The sequence below is a fragment of the Sander vitreus genome, chromosome 5 (genome assembly GCF_031162955.1).
Source record: "Sander vitreus isolate 19-12246 chromosome 5, sanVit1, whole genome shotgun sequence".
Classification (NCBI taxonomy): Eukaryota; Metazoa; Chordata; class Actinopteri; order Perciformes; family Percidae; genus Sander; species Sander vitreus.
This window is the reverse complement of record NC_135859.1, coordinates 34,169,866-34,192,047: the sequence shown is the minus strand read 5'-3', so window position 1 is coordinate 34,192,047 and position 22,182 is coordinate 34,169,866. Positions and strand designations below refer to the sequence as shown.

General features: G+C 40.4%; 1 protein-coding gene across 1 annotated transcript in view; it reads left to right on the top strand.

Moving 5' to 3' along the window:
* Nucleotides 1-2,276: 2,276 nt before the first annotated feature.
* Nucleotides 2,277-22,182, top strand: part of bin3 (bridging integrator 3) — a 46,047-nt gene continuing 26,141 nt past the window's right edge. The window contains exons 1-3 of the mRNA XM_078251619.1: nucleotides 2,277-2,393; nucleotides 18,422-18,470; nucleotides 19,540-19,580. Coding sequence (XP_078107745.1) covers nucleotides 2,386-2,393; nucleotides 18,422-18,470; nucleotides 19,540-19,580 — 98 coding nt within the window. The 5' untranslated portion in view covers nucleotides 2,277-2,385. The remainder of the gene's footprint in view (nucleotides 2,394-18,421; nucleotides 18,471-19,539; nucleotides 19,581-22,182) is intronic.

Here is a 22,182-nt window from a genome sequence, read left to right as displayed (position 1 = left end):
CAAGACGGCAATCAGACTTAAAGAAAATATCGACTGACAAATGCAAAAGGCCAAAAGAAAGGTTCAGAAAAGCAGTGGCACAGAGAACACAGTGCATACAGAAATGAGCTCCCAAAGCCATGCTTTCCCTTCCCTGTAACAACCAGTGTTCACTGCTGAGCTTCCTGGCAGGTGTCCACTTATTTTCCAATTAATTTGGCCTCAGAGAGTCTTTTCTCTACTCATCTGCATGGTTTAATGAACAGAGCGCCTTGCACTTTTTTCAGATGGTTTCAAAGTGCAGACACCCTCTAACATCCAACTGTAAATCAATAGTTTAGAAAAAAATCATTTTGTTGCGTGGATGGTCATCGACGAACTAAACTTTTCCGAACTTGTCCTGATAAAAATGCAACTGAAATCACGGACCTAAACTGAAAATGTAACTTCTTACACGTTACATTACCCAGCATTCCTTATGTTTGATCCCAGATAATTAGCTCGATATGAATATGATTCAAACCTTAGATTTAGTGAGGGTAAATCTTGCAATGGGGTACTGTAAACATCATGAAGCAGAAAGATTCACAGAGTGAATATGAGGTGATGGGAAACACAAAATGTTTATCTAGAATAATTTGATGTTAGACACGACTACATTATTTTGAATTTATTTGACCCAAAATGATGCTCTTGTGTGCTCTTGATTTGACACTTTGACTGTCTGAGAATGGTTGCATATATATATATATATATATATATATATATATATATATATAGTATGTGGCCTCCTCTCAGAGAAAACTGTTTATGTTTGCTTTGTGTTGAGGAATGATGCAGAGCGAGGCGGAGACTACACCAAACTATTTTCCATGTCTAAATGAAGCCATGTGTAATTACAACTTTGCAAACTCAAATATTTCATCAGTCATATCCTCTCGCTGTGTTTGTCACTTTTTGTTTTGTGACACTTTTGTAATGGACGGATAGATTTTGTAAAATGTATACGACCCCCCCACCCCCACCCCAAGCATTCCACTCCTTCAATGTAGTTTGGTGGTTGAACAACAATACCAGCTGCACCATAATGTGTGAATGCTTTAGATATACGTCAAGGACTTAAATTAGGAAACAACCCCCTCTTAATAATGCTACTTCGAGACTAATTTATTTTATTGTCCAAAAAGTGGGCGGCTGAACGCTCTGATCCTCGTTCTCTGCTTCATGTTGGATGGGAGCCAACATCAGTAGCCATCTTTGTGCCAAACTGGGTTGCAGGGTTGGCTGATCAAAAACAATATGAGATGAGAACTCCACAGGAGAAACCAATCATAAATGTGACCTCAGTCTGCTTGAATTCGAAGGCAGCCCTGTGCTAATGTTTGTGTTTAACTGTTTGATTTAGTGGCCGTGAAGTTGGCCTTGGGCAGGGCAAATAGGCTCATTCGTGACGATTAACGATTCAAGATTATTATTATTTTTTTAAACCTCACGTTTGAAGAGATTTCAATAATGTGTAGATATTACAGGCTACTCACGTCATCTTATGGACTACAGGGTGGCTTCAGGGATTTTGTGGTCTTCAGCTGTGACACCATGGTGTTCAGATGGAGTCTAAACTCACTGTTTTCTGTTGTGTTGTGTTTTTTTCTTTTCTTTTCATTACAGTATATCCTCATGTTTGCATGTGCACGGAAATGTTCCAAAGTGCTGCCCTCAGATGCTGTGGGCTGCGCTCATTTCTTTATTATGCATGAAAATAAGTCACATTGGGTGAAATGGGATGACCCTAACAACAATTCAAGACAGAGTATTGAAAACACACACTGGGATAACTGTTCTGTTGGCTTTTTTCAAATTTTTTTCTTGCTTTTTTTTTTAAGAAAACAAGGGGTCTTGTTTAAAATGTTGTGGAGTCTTTAGCCTATTTCATGTTTTTATTACCTTATAATAAGGTCCTTTTATGATGAGCTGAATATTGAAATGAATTTTACTATATCCTTGTGATGGGGAGATGTGCTCCCCCTGTTTACTTGGCACTTCAGTTTGTTGTAATGCAATTGTTTTTGTTATTTCTATGTAAGTACTTGAATAAAGAAAAAATATCACTTGCCTTCGGTTTACCTGTGTCTCTGTGTGAACGTTAGCCGTCTGGTATTACATTAAACTTTCACACATATTACACATATATTACACACATACACATAAACATTATAACGTTTGTAATTTTTTTATTTTTTTTTTCGCTCGCTTTCTGCCCCAAAAACTTTATTTGTTAGAGGAAACACGACCGGCTGAGCTCCGGACTTCCGGTTTTAAAGCTCGACTGTTGACTGGTGGAAAGGAATGAGGTCCTCGGAAAATAACAAAACCACTCAATGAAACCGGAATAAAAGTTCACTCAAAATGAGCTGGTATGTATTTTGGCTGCGTCGTTAATGAAGCGTATTAGATTGAACGTATAACTAGGAAGCATACATTAATAGTGACCTAGGACAGATGGCTTGTCGACCGAAGGGGCTTCGGCTATTTCCTGGTTTCGCTACACAAACAGTAACGTTACAGTTAAACTCACGAATAAAACCTCTCCGAGAGGCTATGAAATCGTCCACAGGTGCAGAGCAGTGTCTGTCTTGTTAAACAAACGCCTGAAAAGTTGTAGTTGTCGCTTACAGTTAACGTTAACTTCAAAGGCTGTTCAATAAAGTCGAGTATTTACCTTCGCTAGCGTTAACTTGTCGCTAACGTTAGAGTGTCTAGTTAACGTTAGTTTAGTTGCTGAAACAATAAGTTAGCGAGCAAATAACCTTCCCCAAAGAGTAGGCTAACAATACTATCTAAAGTTATTGCTGCTTTTCATACAGTTTAAATAAACAGATTGTGCCTTTAGCCTAACATGGACTCAATGAAGCTAATTCTTAGCTAGGTCAACAGGGTCAACACTGAATTGGCAGTAACGTTAGTTGCTAACGTTAGGGTTAGTAGGGTTAGTCAACTGTTGCTAACGTTAGGGTTAGTAGGGTTAGTCAACTGTTGCTAACGTTAGGGTTAGTAGGGTTAGTCAACTGTTGCTAACGTTAGGGTTAGTAGGGTTAGTCAACTGTTGCTAACGTTAGCATTTTGACATGAACTTCAGAACCATTGGGGATTTTGGTTACCTTTTGTACTCTTGTGTAGACATAATGGTTATATTATTATGTTTTGTCGTTTACCATCCAAGTAGTATTTCCTAGAAAGTAGGTTGGTAACTTTAGTGGTGGGTTTCGTTAAAAATGTTTTGATTTACCGTGAATTCGATATTGGTTTTCTGAATGATACTTTTTTCAATACCAATTTTTTAAAATCTAGTTGAACAAAATTACGACATTACAGTACAAATCTTTTTTTTTTTTCAGCTACTTTATACCTATGTGACGCAAACTGTAGTCAAGCCTTTCAAAATACAACACATACTTGAGCAACATCTCTGTGTATAGCGTAGTGTTTTTCCTGCGTGCCTCTACTATGTGTAACGTTACGTTTGACAGGCAATCGCCTGGCTTATTAGATCTTGGTACAAGCATGCTGCATGCTTATTGGCTCACCGACACTGATGAGATTTAGGTTGCTTTCCCACCTGAGTCTGTCTGTTTTAACCAAACCCTGGAGCATTTTGTAAGAGAGTCCGGTTCGTTTGGGGCAGTGTGAAAGCTCATCTGAACTCTGGTCCGCTTGACAACAGGGGTCTCGGTTCGCTTCCAAGTGCTCTAGAGTTCGGTTCACTTTAATTGAGAACGCGAACCACATACAGCAAGTGAACCAACAAACTTTGCACACAATTTACGGACTTATATATGATTTAAAGTGATGGTTCGGAGTAATTTCACCCTAGGCTGCTTTGCACCTTGACCTCGAGCCAAACAACCCTCCATAAGCTTTTTTTCCCCTTGTTATAATGTTGGCCGAGTAAGCGTTATCAGCTGGTTAGCTTAGTGCAGGCGCCAATGGATCCAGGTTTGTATCTCGTAAATTACCCCACTAATAATGCCCGGAATGATACCAAACTTCTACTGTAGCACAAATAGTTTCTGTACTTATAAAATGAGGCATTAGAAAGTTTGTAACTACACCAGAAGTATATTTAAATAACACTTGCCTGATGGATACGCCTCTCGGCTGCTATTGCGCAAGATCACGCACAGAGCACAACAGCTATTTCCAGAAGAGACTACTGGTAAAGAAGAATCAAGAAGCGAGTGAACAGCAGAAGCAGCAACTGCAGCGTGAGGCAATAGGACAAGATGCCACACAGTTGTATATATCCCGGCTGTGGTTTAAAAGCAATAGGTGTTGTGCTCTGTGCGTGATCTCGTGGGATCTCGCACGATAGCAGCCGAGAGGAGTATCCGCTAACTCAACCAACGTTGTAACAAGGGAAAAAAGCTTATGGGGGGTTGTTTGGCTCGAGGTCAAGGTGCAAAGCAGCCTAGGGTGAAATTACTCCGAACCATCACTTTAAGGGACGATAACTTTCAGATCCATAACTTATTATGACCATACATCGCTGGTCGTCTGTGTGACAACACATCATCTCTCTGTCTCTCTCTCTCTCTCATCATGGCTGCTCTCTCCTTCACTCGCTGTCCGTCAGCTGCTCATATTGTTTGTTGTCTTCTAAAACAGTAGAAACACTAAAGCAAAACCAGAAAACCCAGTTTGGTGTTGCTTCATTATTTCTGAGACCAGGAAATGTTAGCTAGTTTCACTCGTCATACACCCCGTCTTTGGATTGTGTTTAGTTGGAAGTGTCTGTATCATTTGTCATTTTAGCCCGCAACAGAACTTTGATAAGTATTGTAGCTGACACAGTTAGTTGATTCAACGTTTAGTCGGTTGACAAAATATCGGTCACAAAAAAATTTGTGACCGATTATTCCTTTGTAATTCTTCAAGCAAAAATGCAAAACTTTTTCTGATTCCAGCTTCTTATATGTGAGGATTTGTTGCTTTATATCGTCTCATGTGGTTGTCAAATGAATGTCTTCGGGTTTGGGACACAATTTCGAGAGGTCACCTTTTTGTCGTGATGGGTAGGGCTGCACGATATGAGGAAAATATCTAATTGCAATTATTTTGACTGATATTGCGATTGCTATATGAAATTCAGAACGGTTTGACACATATTTTGCCATTAACAAATATTGCTCCCCCTGCGATTTGGATATCGCACTAGTCCATATTGCGATTTGGATACAATTGCAATTAATTGTGCAGCATTTCAATTAATAGTGATGGGCAGTTTACACTATTTTCAAAATAATTTTCCATTAATTGTGAAAATAATTGGTAGATTACTCAATAATGAAAATAACCCTAACCAGCAAGAAACATAAAAGTGATTCTCATGTCATAATTATTGTGTTATATATAATGTTTTAAACCAAATTGTGTCCCTTTTTTGAAGATTTAAAAGTTTGTAGTCCTTGTAGTGCTTGGTAGTTTTCTATGGAGCCACAGGTGATTGTGGAGCTAAGATCAATGAATGACCAGAGTTGGTGTAAACAGTTGGTCTTATGATGACATAGTCTGAACGGATGATCTGCACAGATATTAGCTGAGTCTGCAAGTCTTATCAGAGCGCTTGCGTCCAGCTGGTGATGGCCCTTAGAAAGTAAACAACAGCAAACAAGGCTGTGCTATCTTTTTCAGCCAAATGGAAAAAAAAGGTTTGACCTCAACAGAATATGTTTTGTGCATTTCAGATTCTGACTATTCTCTAAGTTATTCTTTAAGTTTATGTAAATAATATCTTTATATGATATGCATCAGTAGATACTGTGTCTTCTCCCCTTGTAGAAAGCTATTGTCTAAATCTGTAGCATTTTGCACTATGTTTTGTTCACAGGAAAATATATCAACCATATAAAGCTGCAAAGATTATTTTAATTGGTTGTCAACTACAAAAGAATTCTCTGATTCCAGCTTCTTAAATGTAAATATTTTCTAGTTGTTTCCCTCCTCTGTGACAGTAAACCGAATATCTTTGAGTTGTGGACAGAACAAGACATCATCTTGGGCTTTGGGAAACACGATCGACATTTTTCACCATTTTATAGCCCAAACAACTAATCGATTAATCAAGAAAATAATCGACAGATTAATCGACTATGAAAATAATCGTTAGTTGCAGCCCTACAACCATACGGCGTGGATTTTCTTAGGCTGGTTTGTCGAATCAAAGAATCTTCAATTCAATTTTTCAATTTTATTGATGGTGTCAAATCACAACAGGAGTTATCTCAGGACACTTTACAGATAGAGTAGGTCTAGACCCCACTCTATAATTTACAAAGACCCAACAATTTCAATTTCCCACGAGCAAGCATTTGGTGCGACAGTGGCGAGGAAAAGCGTCCTTTTTACAGGCAGAAACCTCGGACAGACCCAGGCTCTTGGTGGGCTTCCATCTGCCGCTGCTGGTTGGGACACAGAGACACAGGTACAGATATACAGAAATATGATTCATGATAATTATAGCAGTTGGCATGGTGCGTCGTGGCACTTGTAGTACCAATAAAGATAATAGAACTATGACTAGAAATAATAGTTGTGGCAGTGCAGGGCGTCAAGCAGGACCAGGGCGGGGCGCCCAGATAGCTCAGTTGGTAGAGCGGGCGCCCATATATAGAGGTTTACTCCATGACGCAGCGGGCCCGCGTTCGACTCAGACCTGCGGCCCTTTGCTGCATGTCATTCCCCCTCTCTCTCTCCCCTTTGATGTCTTCATCTGTCCTGTCAAAAAATCAAATGGCCAAAAAATAATCTTTAAAAAGCAGGACCACGGCAGCAGCTGCCAAAAACAACTTCAGGGAGACCGGATGGTGCAGTAACCGATCCTTATTCAGTCGAAAGACCCTGAGCCATTTTCTGCAGAAAAAATGACTGTCCTTTTCTTTGGTGGGTGTTGTCTCGATATTTCGTCAGCATTTCCTGGCCAAGTTCTTTTTTTTCTGTTCCTGGGAAACGTTTCCCCAGCAGGTTTAGCTAGATGTGTCATCTGCTGTAAAGTCTGCATCCAGTGCTGTATGTGAAACATCATAGGGGATGGCATGTTGCATCATCCTTTATAGTGTGCTGTATAGTATGTAGTCGGTGCCAATACCAGTAAAATAACACGATTCTCAATGCCGATTTCGATACCACGGTAAAAAAAAAGGATGTTCTAAGATTCCATGTACTTTAACTTGAAACATTAACTTTTTTATTAAAATATTTGAAAAATATCAAAATGTCATAACAAGACATACAAAACATGTGCAATAGAGCATAGAACAACGTGCAATTAATGGTCATAGTGCAACAACTAGTGTCCTCAGACACATTCCAGACTTCCAGGCAAAACAGTGTTTCTAACAGTTGCGTGACCAGAGACGTTACAAACCCCGGGTAAATATTGGAGATGTATTTGAAAGATGGAGACAGCTTAGAGCCCAAAAGGACGCCGAGATGGCTAATTTCCTCCTGAACAGGTAGCTAAGCATTAGCTTCAGGCTAATTTATCACGGCTACAAGGGACGGGCATTTTATGTCATTTCAACATTCGTGTACTCGCATTGAATTATATAGTTAAACCCGAGTTGGTTACTATCAAAAACAATTGAGACACAGCCAGTAAAGTGATCCTGACAGGTCCTGGCTAACTGTGGCTAACGCCGCCATGCTAACTGCTAGCTAATGTTACCGGAGGAGCAGGCAAGCGGCCACGGCTGTTTACAACGTGTAGACTGTTCAGCGGCCGTAGCCGACAACGGTGAGTTATTTGAAGCCAAGAGAGGGGGGCTGTAAATCAGGAAGAGAGGACCGTGAGTTTGCAGTGAACATGCCGATTTTTAGGTTGGGTAGAATCTATCTCCGTTGACTCTGTTCATAGTTTTTCGAAAGATATGTACCGGAAGTAGAAGGGCGTGACTTCGGCCACTTGTTCGTGACCTCCTACTTCTGAATGTATCGACTGGAACACTCTGAAGCGTATACCGCCCCCATCAGTTCTGGAAGAGGTGCAGCACCGATGCTGCTAACACTGGCATTGTCGCTAATGGTGCCTACGGTGCTTAAAAAAAATGGCCATTGTCGGTTTTTGTCATTTTAGAACCTGAAGGTACCGCAAGTATTGGTTCTTGTGACATCCCTAGTGTGGTACCAAAGGTTCGCTTCTGTATGTGTTTGTGTGTTGGAACTTTTTGGTTGTTTGACAAAAGCTTGAGAAATGGCCTTTAAGACAGTAAAGGCTGATTTTATACTTCTGCGTAAAATCTACGGCGTTGCTACGCACGTAGGTACGTGAAGACACAAACCTACGCCGGACCCTACGCCGTAGCCTGATGTGCACCTCTCGAAAAATGTAACTACACGTCGCAGCGATGCACCTCGCTCGGCCGTGGCTTGGTAGTGTTGCATTTCCCCCGACTCATTTCCTGGTTCTCCTTCTCCATAAACAACAAACAAATCAAGGAGAGGGTTAACTTTTCCTGCTGACGATTTCCCACTGTGATCAGAAAGAACAGGGGAGACACTTTGTTTCTCTCACTATGACTCTAGAGTTGCTACTCGCGCCGAAGCTAATCGCCGTCACTCTCTCACTTCTCCCTCGCTCTACCACACACACACACACACACACACACACACACACACCAGTGTACAGGTATAAACATCAGGCCACTTACGTAGGCTACGGCGAAAGCTATGCATGGAGCCTCCGCAGAACCATAAAACAGCCTTAATAGCCCATTTGATACATCGTCCTCACATTTTAGACTTTTGGGCTTTGCAGCAATGAAGCTGGACTTTTTCTGTACTACAGTTTCTAGAACATTTGCAAAACATTATCATCCACAACAGTTGAATTATGTCTTGTTCTTTTGTAGGGCTGCACAATATATCATTTTTTAATAATTTTTTTATCGATATCAACTGACAGACTAAACACATCGCAAAAGACACTCAGAGATTTTTTGTTAGTTGAAAGAAAATATCAGTAGAAAACTGCACTTGTAACTGGTATTCTGTTATTCTTTAGTGGTGCCTTTTATTTTCAATTCAATGTTCAATTTGTTAAATAAAAGAAGGTTGGAAATGATTTAACTTTAATTTGTTGTAAACTGAACAAGCAGTTTGTTGTCGTAAGTTATATTGTTATCGGGGTATTTAATGTTATCGCATATTCCCCTCATATCGTGCAGAGCTTATTTCTATTGACAACATGCTTTGAATTTCATTGTCACCCAGGATTCAGTTGAGTTTTTTTTAATATATATATAATTTTTTAACATGTATGGGAAGATTTGTCTTACCAGTTCTCAATTGTGTGCTGCCCTTTAGATTCAGCGCTTGTTTCTCACAATTCATCACTTCAGTTCAAGAGGAAATGCTGAGAAACTAACACGTTTTATAACAAACTCCTTTACTATGTCTGTGACGTGTACGTACTCCCTTCATAATACGTTAACACATTCTTAGTGTAATTTTCAGGGAAGACAGTAATCAAGGAAGCAAGAGGGCGTCACTCAGTTCAGTCAGACAGTCAATAGCTGGCAAGCGACGCTTCGACCGCAGCACACATCGCCAAACACAAGGTCAAGAGTGGGGTGCTCGGCCAGTGAAAAGAGTCCTTTATGGGCTCTGCTGACTGATGCATTCCAGTAGGGCCTGCACACTTGCCTCTATGACGCGAGAAGTTTGACTTTGGGGTCATTATCCGAACAATTCTACTTCCCAACATCTTCAACTAGCCTTCTGTGCTCCATGGAATATCCAAGGTCCAATGATGCACTATTCCTCAAATGGCATACAACATTTGCAGTTGTAGTGAAATGCTGTCGGTTCTTCCAGTCGATGCATGATGTGTCCCGGATAGAGAAGACTGTGATGTCTTTGTTCTTGCCTACGTGCTTACTTGATGGCGGTGACGTGTAGCCCATTACAGCAAAGATCAGATAGCTTTGTGAATGCAAGTTGACCAGCTGGCTGATGATGAAAGCAAATGTGTAGGGCTGCAACTATTGTTTTCATTCTCAGTTAATCGATTAGTTGTTTGGTCTATAAAATGTCAGAAAATGGTAATCGGTGTTTCCCAAAGTCCAAGATGACGTCCTCCAATGTCTTGTTTTGTTCACAACTCAAAGATATTCAGTTTACTGTCACAGAGGAGAGAAGAAAATATTCACATTTAAGAAGCTGCAATCGGAGAATCTTTACGTTTTTTCACAATAGTTGGCGATTCATTTAATAGTTGACAACTTTGCAGCTCTACAAATGTGTAACAACACTTTTTTAATCTGGGCTTGAAAATGAGCAATGACACCTTTTACCTAAAACTATCCGATTTATGCATCTCTTGAACTTAGCGACTTTGTCGCTAGATTTAGCGACTTTTCAGACCCCTTTAGTGACTTGTTTTCAAAAGAAGCGACTAGCGACAAATCTAGCGACTTTTTGCGGTGTTATTGGAGACTTTTGGAGACTTGTTCTTACTATTCTCAACGAGCAGCGGGTGCTGCCGTGGGCCCCTCCCCCATCTGAAAGCACTCACAATCGGCCCAGTCCTCGCACAGCAGTTCCTCCCAGCTGCAGTCAGAGCAGGAGATGTTAGCTCCTCTGCGTCCAGAATCGCGCATGCGGGAAGCCCCGCTGGCTTTTCCCGCCCAAAATGTAAATGTTCTTTGTCTAAAATAAATCACTGCACAAAATAAATCACTGTCTGCATAGTCTGAGCAGCCAGTTAGAAGGAGAGGGGGACAGGGTGCGGGGGCCGGTGTAGGTAGGAGAGACAGCGGGACGCAACGGGAGAAAGACCATGAGAAAGACGCCGCTGAGCTGGCCTGGCCCTGGGCAAGTCACTGAAGCCAGCCTTCTTTGAGAATTCTTTGATCTTTTTCCCTCCCATTGTAGAATATTTTTTTTGTTTTGTTTTACTTCAAAGATAGACTACCTAAGTAATAATTGACCCTTCGCTAAGCCACGCCCTAAAACCGCCACAGGCCAATCGTGGCTTAGCAACCGTGACTAGGCAGGGGAGGTCTGTCAAGCTTTCGAGCGAGGGAAACATGTCGAAGCGTTGTGCGTATGGATTGTGCAAGTCGGATACCTGGTATCCTAAAAGTTTGGATGGGGTGGTGGAATTTTTTCCCTTCCCGAAACCTAAAACCCAAGGGGGAGAAATGCCGGGCGTGGATCAAGCAGTGTGGGAGGCCCCATTCACAACTACATGTCCACAGGATTACCAAAAACACCTACGTTAGCTCCAAGGCAAGAACATGCTAATGTTAGCTAGCTAGCTAACTCAGCACAGCATTGCTTGGAAATAATGACGGTTCTTTGTTCATAATGCATATATTTGAAGGTAAAATAAGATGATTAGAGGCAAGACGGAGGCTCACTGACATACTTTAAAATATATTTCAGCATTTTGTTAATCACTAAAAATATAAGCAGGAGAATGTTATCATTGCAAAGTGGTCAGGCTAATGTCTTGTGTTTATTTCACAAGATTTATGGATAAGCTGTTTGATTTATAATTATTACATTATTTTCAAATTTCACTTACATAACATAGCTGTTCCTCAATTTGTGTGTTTACCATTTGAACTACTTTTAGCGACTTTTAGAGCTGGTGCTAGCTACTTTCATTGGAAAAGAGTTGGCAACACTGGTTATTTGTTTGTATTTACTTGTGTGAGTACTGCAACATGTACACATACTATATGACTGTAGATTTTTTTTCAAGTTGTTTAAAGTATTTAGCTCTAAATACCAAGGCAATATTCAGCTAAACTACCCACGCCTGCCTTCACTAGGCTAAGATTTGTTTTCAGAAGAATTTCAGCTGGTGTAACACACAAGTTTTCAGTCTTCAGCTGTCTTGTGGTCGGGCCTCTGCCATGTTAGACACTAGTTCTGGGTTCACAGGACCCGACTAACCAGTGTTTCTAAATGTGACAGCCCCTACAGAAATATGGCTGTGTGAAGAAACATTAGAAATGATTCTCACAGTGACTACCATCCTCCCTCTTTCTCATTCTCTCCCTCTGGTTGCCTGCTACATTTTCCCTCTCCCTTCCCCAAAGCACACTTCACTCTGTGTGTTTGCCAGTTCTCATGAGCAGTTGAAGAGAGTGACCACTTTCCTTTGGCTCTTTGTACAAGTGGATATACTCTGAATCTAAAACATTAAGGACTCTCTTCAGTTTTTTTCCAAAGCAAATCATATATCCTTTGGTACGTTAAAGGGAAAATCCACCCTAATACAATTACACTTGGACGGACTCTCTTCATGTCATCTAGAAACAAATCCTGTCATGGTCCGATCTGCCAAAACTTAGCAAAAGAGAACATTGAAGCTAACATTTAAATATGTTTCATGGTGCATTGGTGGCTGTTTGGATCACTATAATGTGTATACTTAACTCTTCCATTGAGTTTTTGCTGTGGATGTCATAATTTTCTCCCCGACACACCCTCCAAATCTGTGCAAACCTCAAAAGCTGTTGCCAAGCCGTGTGCAATATTGGTAGAAAACCCATTCATTCATTCATTCAGTCATTCCTTCATTTATTCCATGCAACCAGAAAAAACAAACTAATGCAAAATTGTGCAATCAACTTGAATGCATCACTAGTGCGGTTCATTTAAAAGGGAATGTAAAACACCAAATCAACATAGTGACAGTTTTATTTTAATACAACCACATTGGCTGTGTTTTAGAACTGTGCAACCACTCTGGGTACGTCCCAGGTCCTTAAATTGCATCTGCTTCACTTGCTTCCCTTCCTCGCGTCTTTGTCCGTCCCAACAAGGAAGCACGGGAGGAGAGAGGAAACAAGGGTTTTTAGAGGGATGAGACGTCCTTTTTCTGAAGCGTGAATTCGTCAGCTGTATTTGCCGAGTTAGCATCAGCTTTCAGCTGCACGGCTTCCGGGAAGGCTGCTTTCTGTATCCTCGCTCATAGCTCCTCCTCGATCCCTCCTTGATCCTAGCTCCTCTGGGCAGGAATAAGAGCTTTGAGACGGCCTTCACAAAGAAGGGCCAGGGCGACTCCCGGTTCAAGCGAGGAGATATCAAATAACAGACTTGGGATCTACCCTATATGTTCTCTTTTTACGTATGAATTATGTTATAACTGAAATGTAAGTTAATTGCTAGAAATGGACACGTACGGCATTGCATGTATTTGTTAATGAAGCTTTATTTATTCAGGAAGTCTCAATGAGATTAAGATCTCTTTTACAAAGTAGACCTGAGACAAATGAAATATACACATCATAATAAGACATTCAGTCACACAAAGCAATCATCACACACACACACACACACACACACACACACACACACACACAAAAACAATCACAAATATGAATAGCAAGAAACCCTTTAATGTCCCTCAGAGGAATAAGTGTCTTTAATTTTTTTAGCAATTTGTTCCACTAGCAAGATGCTTAGTACTATTAGTATAAAACATATATATATATATATATATATATGAGTTACTTGTGTAGTTGTAGTTCCTGCCTGAATAATGGATTCATCATTCATAAACGCTAGCAGATGATGAGGGTAAAGGTCTCAGAAATCATAAGGGCATATGTCAAACAAGCAATATACTGCATTAGCAAGAAAAACAGTAGTCACTGAAAGGTTAATGTGATATGTACACAACACAATAAATTTGTGTTATGGGAGGCAACTTTTGATTGGTTGTTACGTGTCTGTCTGACCAGGCTGAATTCATTCTCCAGTAATTTTTTCCAGACTTAAATCTCATAGTGAAAATGGATCTTGCAAGATGTAGGCTATATTTAGATGGAAACGATCTGAAGAGAAAACACAAAAGTGGCGTTGCGTTCTCACTTTTTATTCCGCGTTTAGACGAGCGTTATGGGGGGGAATCTGCGTGCATATGTTGACGCAAAAGTGTGTGAAATGCGATCCACCAAGTCCGCACGCCTGCTTAGAACCTTCCTTCTACTTGTCTCCCTCTCCTCCTCCTCTCTCCCTGTCCTCTCCCTTGTAGCGCGAAGCGAACAACAAAAGCCGACAATTTTGTCTGGACAGATGAGGAGGTGGAGTTATTGCTCCAAACAATGCACACACAGACACACACGCAGCGACCACACACACATGCGGCACACAGGGCACACATATACACACACAGGAAACGATCTACACACACACACACACACACACAGCACAAAGGGCACACATATATACACACACACACACACACACACACACACACACACACACACACACACGGCATACATATACACATACACACACGGCACACATATACACATACACACACACGTCACAAAGGGCACACATATACACACACACACACGGCACACATATACACACACACGCACACACACACTTGCACAGTGTGTTTTTACCCTTTAGACGCGACGGTGGAGCGTTTTTAAGATTTTCACTCTGGAGGGTGGTTTCACTTTTTTGCGTTTTTAAGCCCCAAAAATGCCGTTGCCGTCTAAACGAAAGGCAGAGCTGATAAAATATTTTGTTGTTTTCACCCACGAGCGTATTCGTGTAAACAGGGCCGTAGTATGTGCGAGACTGGTTCTCCTTGTAGAGAGGCTAAGTCCCAATCCCCTTCCGGTGGACCTCATGGGACCTTAATTCGGGAAAGAATTGTACGGTAGTGAGCGGGGAGAGACAAACTTGAATTACACATATGATGTTTGTCAGTTTAAAAGATAATTTTGCAAATGAAGAAAGTCTCAGTTTGTCGTAGTATCACTTAGTTTTGTGTGAAACCGCTCCGTGAACTACATCTCTTGTCTCACACAATACGTCACCTTGCTTGATTCTCGGCTAGCTTAGCTCTGTTCCACAACACACGTAACGTTATCTTACCTGATGTGTTTTATCCAGCGCCTTTTTATCAGCCGGGAAGCGAAAGAATGAGCAAGATCCGTTGCTCGTTTGAGTAACGTTCAGAGTTCGTACGGGTGCTTGAAATCCTTGAAAATGCTTGAATTTTGCTGTTGTGTTTTCAAGGTTTGAAAAGTGCTTACATTTTGGATAAAATGCTTGAAATTGGAACTGTATTTATTTCATAGGCGCCGATACCGTGGGTGCTCCCACGGAAAATACTGAGCATGGTTATAGGTGAATGGAAATGGGGTGCGTGTGTGTCTTAACCGACAAACACTAAACTCTAGGATTGCATCGAATTGACAGCCTGTAACAACCTGGAAGTTTTGACTAGCCGGCAGCAAGTTTAAAAAAACTCGTGGTGGATTTAATGGATTTGCTTTCTCGTCGGTGGTTTGGCATGGATTTTAACCAGGGTTTAACAAAAGGTAGGCTCTAAATTTCTACATTCCTGCTGCTGGTGTAAGGCTCCGTCATTGGCAGGCGAGAGCTAGCTTAATGAGAAGCAAATTTTATTTCAGTTGTACATGTAGCCTTGTATTACGAGCTGTGAATTAAGATATCCTACAAGCCATGTTCTAATGCACCGCTTGTTACTGGATAAGTTGTTGATTATGGCTTGCAAAGTGTTTGTCTGTAGGTTAGCCTAGGCTACTAGTTTGCATCGCTAGCTAAAGGCTACCGCTAGCTATTACTGGATTTTAAATTAGGCTACCAAGATCATCTTTTTTTTTTTTTTATGCACCACCTGTGTGTCATTCTAATTACCTTGATCTTGGCATTTACGTTTCAAAGCCATCTCCTGCATCATTTTCCCTCGAGAGTATGTCATTTTTCAAACCTAGATGTCAATAATCTAACAAAAGCAAGCACTGCGAAACATGTACTGCATACACTTTATTGAAGTTGCTGTGTGTCTGAGGTCACGTTGATGGTCGGTCAGAACAAGGCAGCACACCGTAATTCAAGTGTTCAGGAGCAGCGTGAAACGAAGACATGAAGCAGTATCTGACGTTACGGGCTTCTACCACAGTTTCCCCTTGGCTTTTTGAAGTTATGGCAAAAACATCATTTTATTTCCCCCCAAAAACAACCAGATTGAAACTTGATGTTTGTCTACATGATAAAACCTGTTTATTGTCCTAGAAATTACAATAACTCATTTTCGCCAAAAATCGACGTTACGAGCTTTTGCCTTAGTGCGGCAGCATAGCTGTTATGTTATGAACCATGAAGAGATTAAACATTTTAAAGGTGATAATTCAGGATTTATACAGCAGCATATTTAACTGACAGCTATCATTTTCAGCATCTTACTGATTGTATTGTATTGAGAATAAACATAATTAATACGAAAAAAACAATTTTGGCTGTTTATAGCATTATCGCTTATTGTGATAAAAACACTAAATAATAATTTTGACTATGTATTGGTATGTAATTTACGGTGGTGTAAGGTGCTGGAAAAAGCTTTAAAATGGACCTTGAAATTGCTTGAAAAGTGCTTGAATTTGACCTTGGAAAAGGTGTAAGAACCCTGAGTGTTATACTTTAACAGTTTTATGACAAACTGAGACGTTCTTGACTTGGAAAATGATCTTTTAAACTGACGAACATCATATGTGTAATAATAAACTATAAACTGGATTGACGGCACCCCTTCATTCCTCCATCCTCTTTGAAGAATCTGTCTGGCTATCATTAAACTAGTCTGGACCCAGCTTCATATGTGCTTATCTATCTCACTTAGGATTGAGCCATCTCCCAGAACAAATAATCTTGGGCTGAATGGAACCTGGGTCCCTGCAATCAGACATAAGTTATCATGTATCCCGGTCCAAAATTCCTCGACCTTGTCACAGGACCATAGGATGTGAAGTAATTGGCAACGGTATGTGTTTTTAACGGTAGGATAACCTGCCTAAAAATATTTTACAGTTTCATGGTATCACAATATGATTATTATTATCCATTACAATGACCCTTAAAGTAAGTAGTTTGCTAAAACTATGTATGTGTAAAAAAAAAAAAAAAAAAGCTCCCTTTTTGAAAATAAAATATTTTTTGCAATAGTGTAGATAAGTGAATGTACATGGTTTAAAAAACTGGCAGTTATACCATGGCAACCATAAAACTGGTATATTGCTGCCACTCTAGTACTACATACTCTCCTTATTGTGACGTTATAGTGAGATGATCAGGTAATCAGAGAAAGGTGAGTCATGTAAGATGGTGGTGAGTAATTTCTGTGCTTATTTTCCATGTTGGCTCACCCGAATGACGACACAATGGGTGAAACTTCTTTCCTGAGCCAAAAGCAACAAAATAGTTTTAGGCACCAATAATTATCTAATGAATGAAGGATTAAGATAAAGTCAGGACAATTGGTACCTGATTCAACCTAAATCACAGCACCAGAACAGATCAGGCAAACCAAAGAAAATCTTGATATCCGAGCCACTGGTGAAACATGTTTTTATTTATTTTTTTTTACTAGCTAAATCCTTCTGTTATTTGACCATGTTGAGTTTTGTGATTGAGCTGCCATCAAAAGGATCTTCCCCACACATCTGTAGCCTTCCTTGGTTGCACAACGAGGCCCTACATCACACCCTCTCTTTTCCATCTCATTAGTCTACACACCTTTCTTTTGACGCAGCTGCTGCCTCACCCTGCCTGTCAGCAGCAACTGTCCATCATATAGCTTAGATTTCAGGCTATTAGCGCCACATCAATGATAACCTACAGCCAAGCACATTGGCAAGGCAGTTTTTTCTTTCTGCCTTATGCATTCCCAAAGCACTCTGATGCATGGCAGCGACTTATTAAGGCAATAGCAAGGTTTTGAAATGTGGATAAAAGATTGTGTTTTAACTAAGAAGGAACAGGTTTCTTTTACCAAAACTATAGTCAGGATGTCAGTGTGTTTGCCTTTCAAGAGTGAAGAAAAGTTTGGATTTCATTCTCAAAATGAGGTGCAACTGAGATGCAGTTGCACTAAACCCCAAGACATGTTTGTTTTTTGGATTAATTTGTTGCATTGCTCTCAAGTTTTCTTTTAAAAGCAAGTCATCGTACTGGCTGTACACTTTTGAGTCCCACTATATTAGGGTGTCTGGGCTTACTATTTTTCTGATATAGCCTACAATATAGCGTGTGCATCTGTGTTTGATTGCCAGCTGTGTTCATGCAGTAAAGCCACACTGAGAAGAGGGGACAGCCACTTCTGTTTAGTGATATATCCGCCTGCAATGGGAGCCAGATGTGTATAGTGATGACATGTAGTTAATGGACCTGGCTTTGACCGCACACTCCACAGAAGCAAGAATTAACAGCTTCAGATTGTTGGTGTCAGGGATCTGGAAGAGGCGCTTGTTCACCTTTTGGACCTGTACCAGCCTCTAGTCACCCATCATGCAACTGATGACAATCTAAGCATTCAGTAATTCCACCTTTTTAGGTGGTCATTTTCCAGTTGCTTATGTCTGTCACCTGTCGTGTTTTTGTGTGATTTCAGGATTCCTTTCAAGATTGGACAACCAAAGAAGCAGATTGTCTCTAAAACCGTAAGTCAAAAGTTGACTCAGTTCACTCATCCATCAAAAAGGTTAAGTGTATAAAATTCTACTACAAAAGTCTGCGTAAATGAATAAAAAAAACTTGCTTTAAGGCAGTGTTTTTGTGAAGGGTTAGCTGTAGTTGTTAAGCTTCACAATTGGTATATACAACATGAATAGTAGTCTAAATAATGTCATCAGAGTGCCTCACCCGAAAGAGTGATGTCTGAACCATGCAAGGGGGCAGAGGTGGTTACCTTGAAGTGACAGTGAGTGGGTGATCTCCTTGCTGTAGAAAACCACTTCCACTGTAATAGGTCTGTGGCCCGTCAGTCACTGTAAGACTGGGTTTCCAGCTTCCTGTGCCATCCTGGGCAAAAATCAGGGAGTGGGTTAGAGGCAGCCCAGTTAGATTATCCACTGGTGACGAAGTGTCAACTGCCCTCCTCGTTGTTTTGGCCACTGTTTACATCCAGGAGCCCACAGCACCACAAGACAGGAACCCATGCTGCCTCTGTAACCTGCTTGACATGTTTTAGAGACATGGTTGGACAAGATGTCTTCGGCCTCAAGGATTTTACTTGCATTTCAACTGCTTGAACCCACTTTAGTCATTGCTCCTTAGCTGTGGGCTGTCTCTCCTCTTCCCCCCCCCCCCAAAAAAAAAGTAACTGGCTTTGGAACTATTTGCATAAAGGTAAAGGGGTAAACCATTAAACCATGGTTGAGTGACAAGCCCCGAGACTCCAACAACTTATGTACATAATTTATTCAGACTACAAAGAAGCACTGGTTGTTGCTAGTATGTATTACAACTCAAACCATGTCATGTGGTCACTTTTTAATTTGTTATCACTCTAATTTACCTAACTCATTCGTCAGATGATGCGAAAATGTTAACAGGATTCTTGTCCCCAACTTTGTTCTTGACATAGTACTTAAGACATGTAGTCTCAGACTCTGTATGATGTATGTTTACAATTATCGTGTGTTTATACCTTGTGGTTGTTCAATTGAAACACACTTTAAATAATGAAGTGACAGAATTTGACATGAAATGTGTTGTTTTTTCTTTTAGGTTGAAAGAGACTTTGAGCGAGAATATGACAAGCTTCAAAAGTAAGTCTGCATTTTGAACCAATATTAAGGTAGACGATCAAAGAGGTTTCTTATATGTGGAGTTCATATCTGTTTGGAAAGTTTGCGATTGTAATACAGGGCTATAATCCACTCAAAACCTACTTTGTGTTTTGTGTGCTGGAGGTCCAATGCATGCATGTATGAAAAATGGTGATCCTTTGATACCTTCAACTTGGTGAAAGGTGATTTCTCCTACACCATATCTGTGACCACATTTAATTTTTTCTGGAAGTATCGTTCTTTAACCGGGTCATTGGTATTAAGTCTCCTTGTGCCAATATGAACAATTCATTGTCTGATTATCTTCAATAAGCATGTTAAGTTAACTGCAATCATTCCTTGGTCGGTGAAATATGAAGTTAGAAATATGTACCAGAGACACTAACGAAAGATGTTAGAAACCTGAAAAATTGGAAGATCTTTTAACAAATGTTGTTCCAAAATAGTTGTGTATTATACAATCATTTTAGAATTAGACATTTACGTGTTTTGGCTTTACACGTTTACTAAGCACTATGAGAAACTCACAGTTAACATGCTTCTCATTGTACACAGTGTCTTTGTCCCACACAATCTGCCAATCCCTGCGGCGTTTGGGCACTTTTTTTTTTCTCAACATTGAACTGTGAAAAGACAGACGTTTCAGCTATGGTGAAGTCTGAAAAAGGATATTGGGAAAGAGAGCTTTTCTTCCATTAGTTCCCCTCAACCTCTGATAAACTTAGATTAAAGCTAGAAGTTATAATTTCATTTAATTTCCTGTAAATGCACCATTAGTGTTCATAAATAGTAGTAGTATTTCATCAGCACCCGGGACCTTGGAGCGCAGTACATTGGGGCCTTTTCTTACTGCGAGGCTGAGGTCATAGAAACCCCCGAGGGCCCCACAGAATGAGTGGGAGCACCATTTTCCTCTCAGGTTTTGTTGAGTAGGAGGGCCCATTATCAGGAAGGTGTGGTGCCAATAGACCTTATAGATGAGTCAGAGCAGCAGGCATGTCCAAACTTTTAGCTTCTCCGCCCTAGAGATCCATATCAACACACCGTGGGGCATCTGGCTCCTAAATATACTTTGTAGGCTTCACCATGGATACCTCTTTTTGAATTCTGTCTGCCTGACAAAAGATTTAGGTGTAATTCGACTTGGGATTTTGTTGAATTAATGATATTGAATCTCAATCAATCAATCTTTTTCAGTAAAGGGCCCCTAAACTGGCACAAATTAGACGGACCCCCATCGGATGGAATTTTTGCTTTTTAGATGTTTTTTTTTTCTTATAGAAAGTTGTATGCAATCATTGACCAAAATAGTCATACATGCTGCCATTGTGTAACTTAAGTGTGAAATTATAACGTAGCCTGATCTTATTCAGGACACTTGAATTTTCCCGCTAATTCTATAAATAAATAATTTGAATGCCAAACTCCAGTTTCCAGAGCCAGAGAGACCTCAACGTGAGTTTCCAAAGTGTGCCTATGAATGTAAATGGACTGTATTTATATAGCGCTTTTCTAGTCTTAACGACTACTGAAAGCACGTTTACATAGTATAGGGAACCATTCACCATTCACACACATTCATACACTTTGGCCGAGGCCGCCATACAAGGTGCCACCTGCTCCTCCAATAAACATTCACGCACATTTAAACACTGATGGCGCAGCATCAGCAGTAATTTGGGGTTCAGTGTCTTGCCCAAGGAGACTTTGACATGGAACTGCAGGGCCAGGGATCGATCCGCCAACCTTCCTAATAGCGTTCAGAAAATGTTGAGGGGAGGGTCTTTAGCCAGGATGACAGGGAGAAGTAAAAGACTTAAAGGGTAACTACTGTTTTTTTCAACCTGGACCCTATTTTCCCATTTTTTTGTGTCTAAGTGACTGATGGGAACAACAATCTTTGACATCGGTCCAGTACTGAGCGAGATCGCTGCAGTCGGCAGCAGCGAAACAAGCTACAATGTCAGTTAATAGAACAATTGTCCAGCTTGTATTTACCTTCACAAAAGTGCTCGTTTTGCCACTGACAGGCTCAGATTAATATTCTAAGTGTCTGACAACATTATGGAAAGGATTTCTAAGGAGGTCAACCTTTCTATTAAAGACTAAGGTCTTTTTTTAAACATAAAAACATCCACAAAATTGCATTCGCTAAACCCACCAGACTCCATGTAAGTAAACAGTAATTTTAGCATCGTAAAATACACTTCATTCAAAGTTGACAGAAACAAAATAAAACTATGAAAAGCCGTTTTGGGTCATCTTTCCACTTTTCCAACTATCACAACTCTAGTTTTGGTTGAAATAAACACATAGTTTACTGATTTATATGTGAAAATATGTTGGCTCTATACACAAGTATTGCTTTTTTAAATGGAGTCTGGTGGGTTTAGCGCTAGCGACTTCAGAGCTGTTTCTGGTTAAACAGAAAGGTCTCAGAGGTTTAAAAAAGGTCTGTCTCTGTAGGGATCCTTTTCATAATGTTGTCAGACACTTAGAATATTAAGCTGAGCCTGTCAGCGGCAAAACAAGCACTTTTGTGAAGGTAAGTACAAGCTGGACAATTGCCCTATTAACTTAC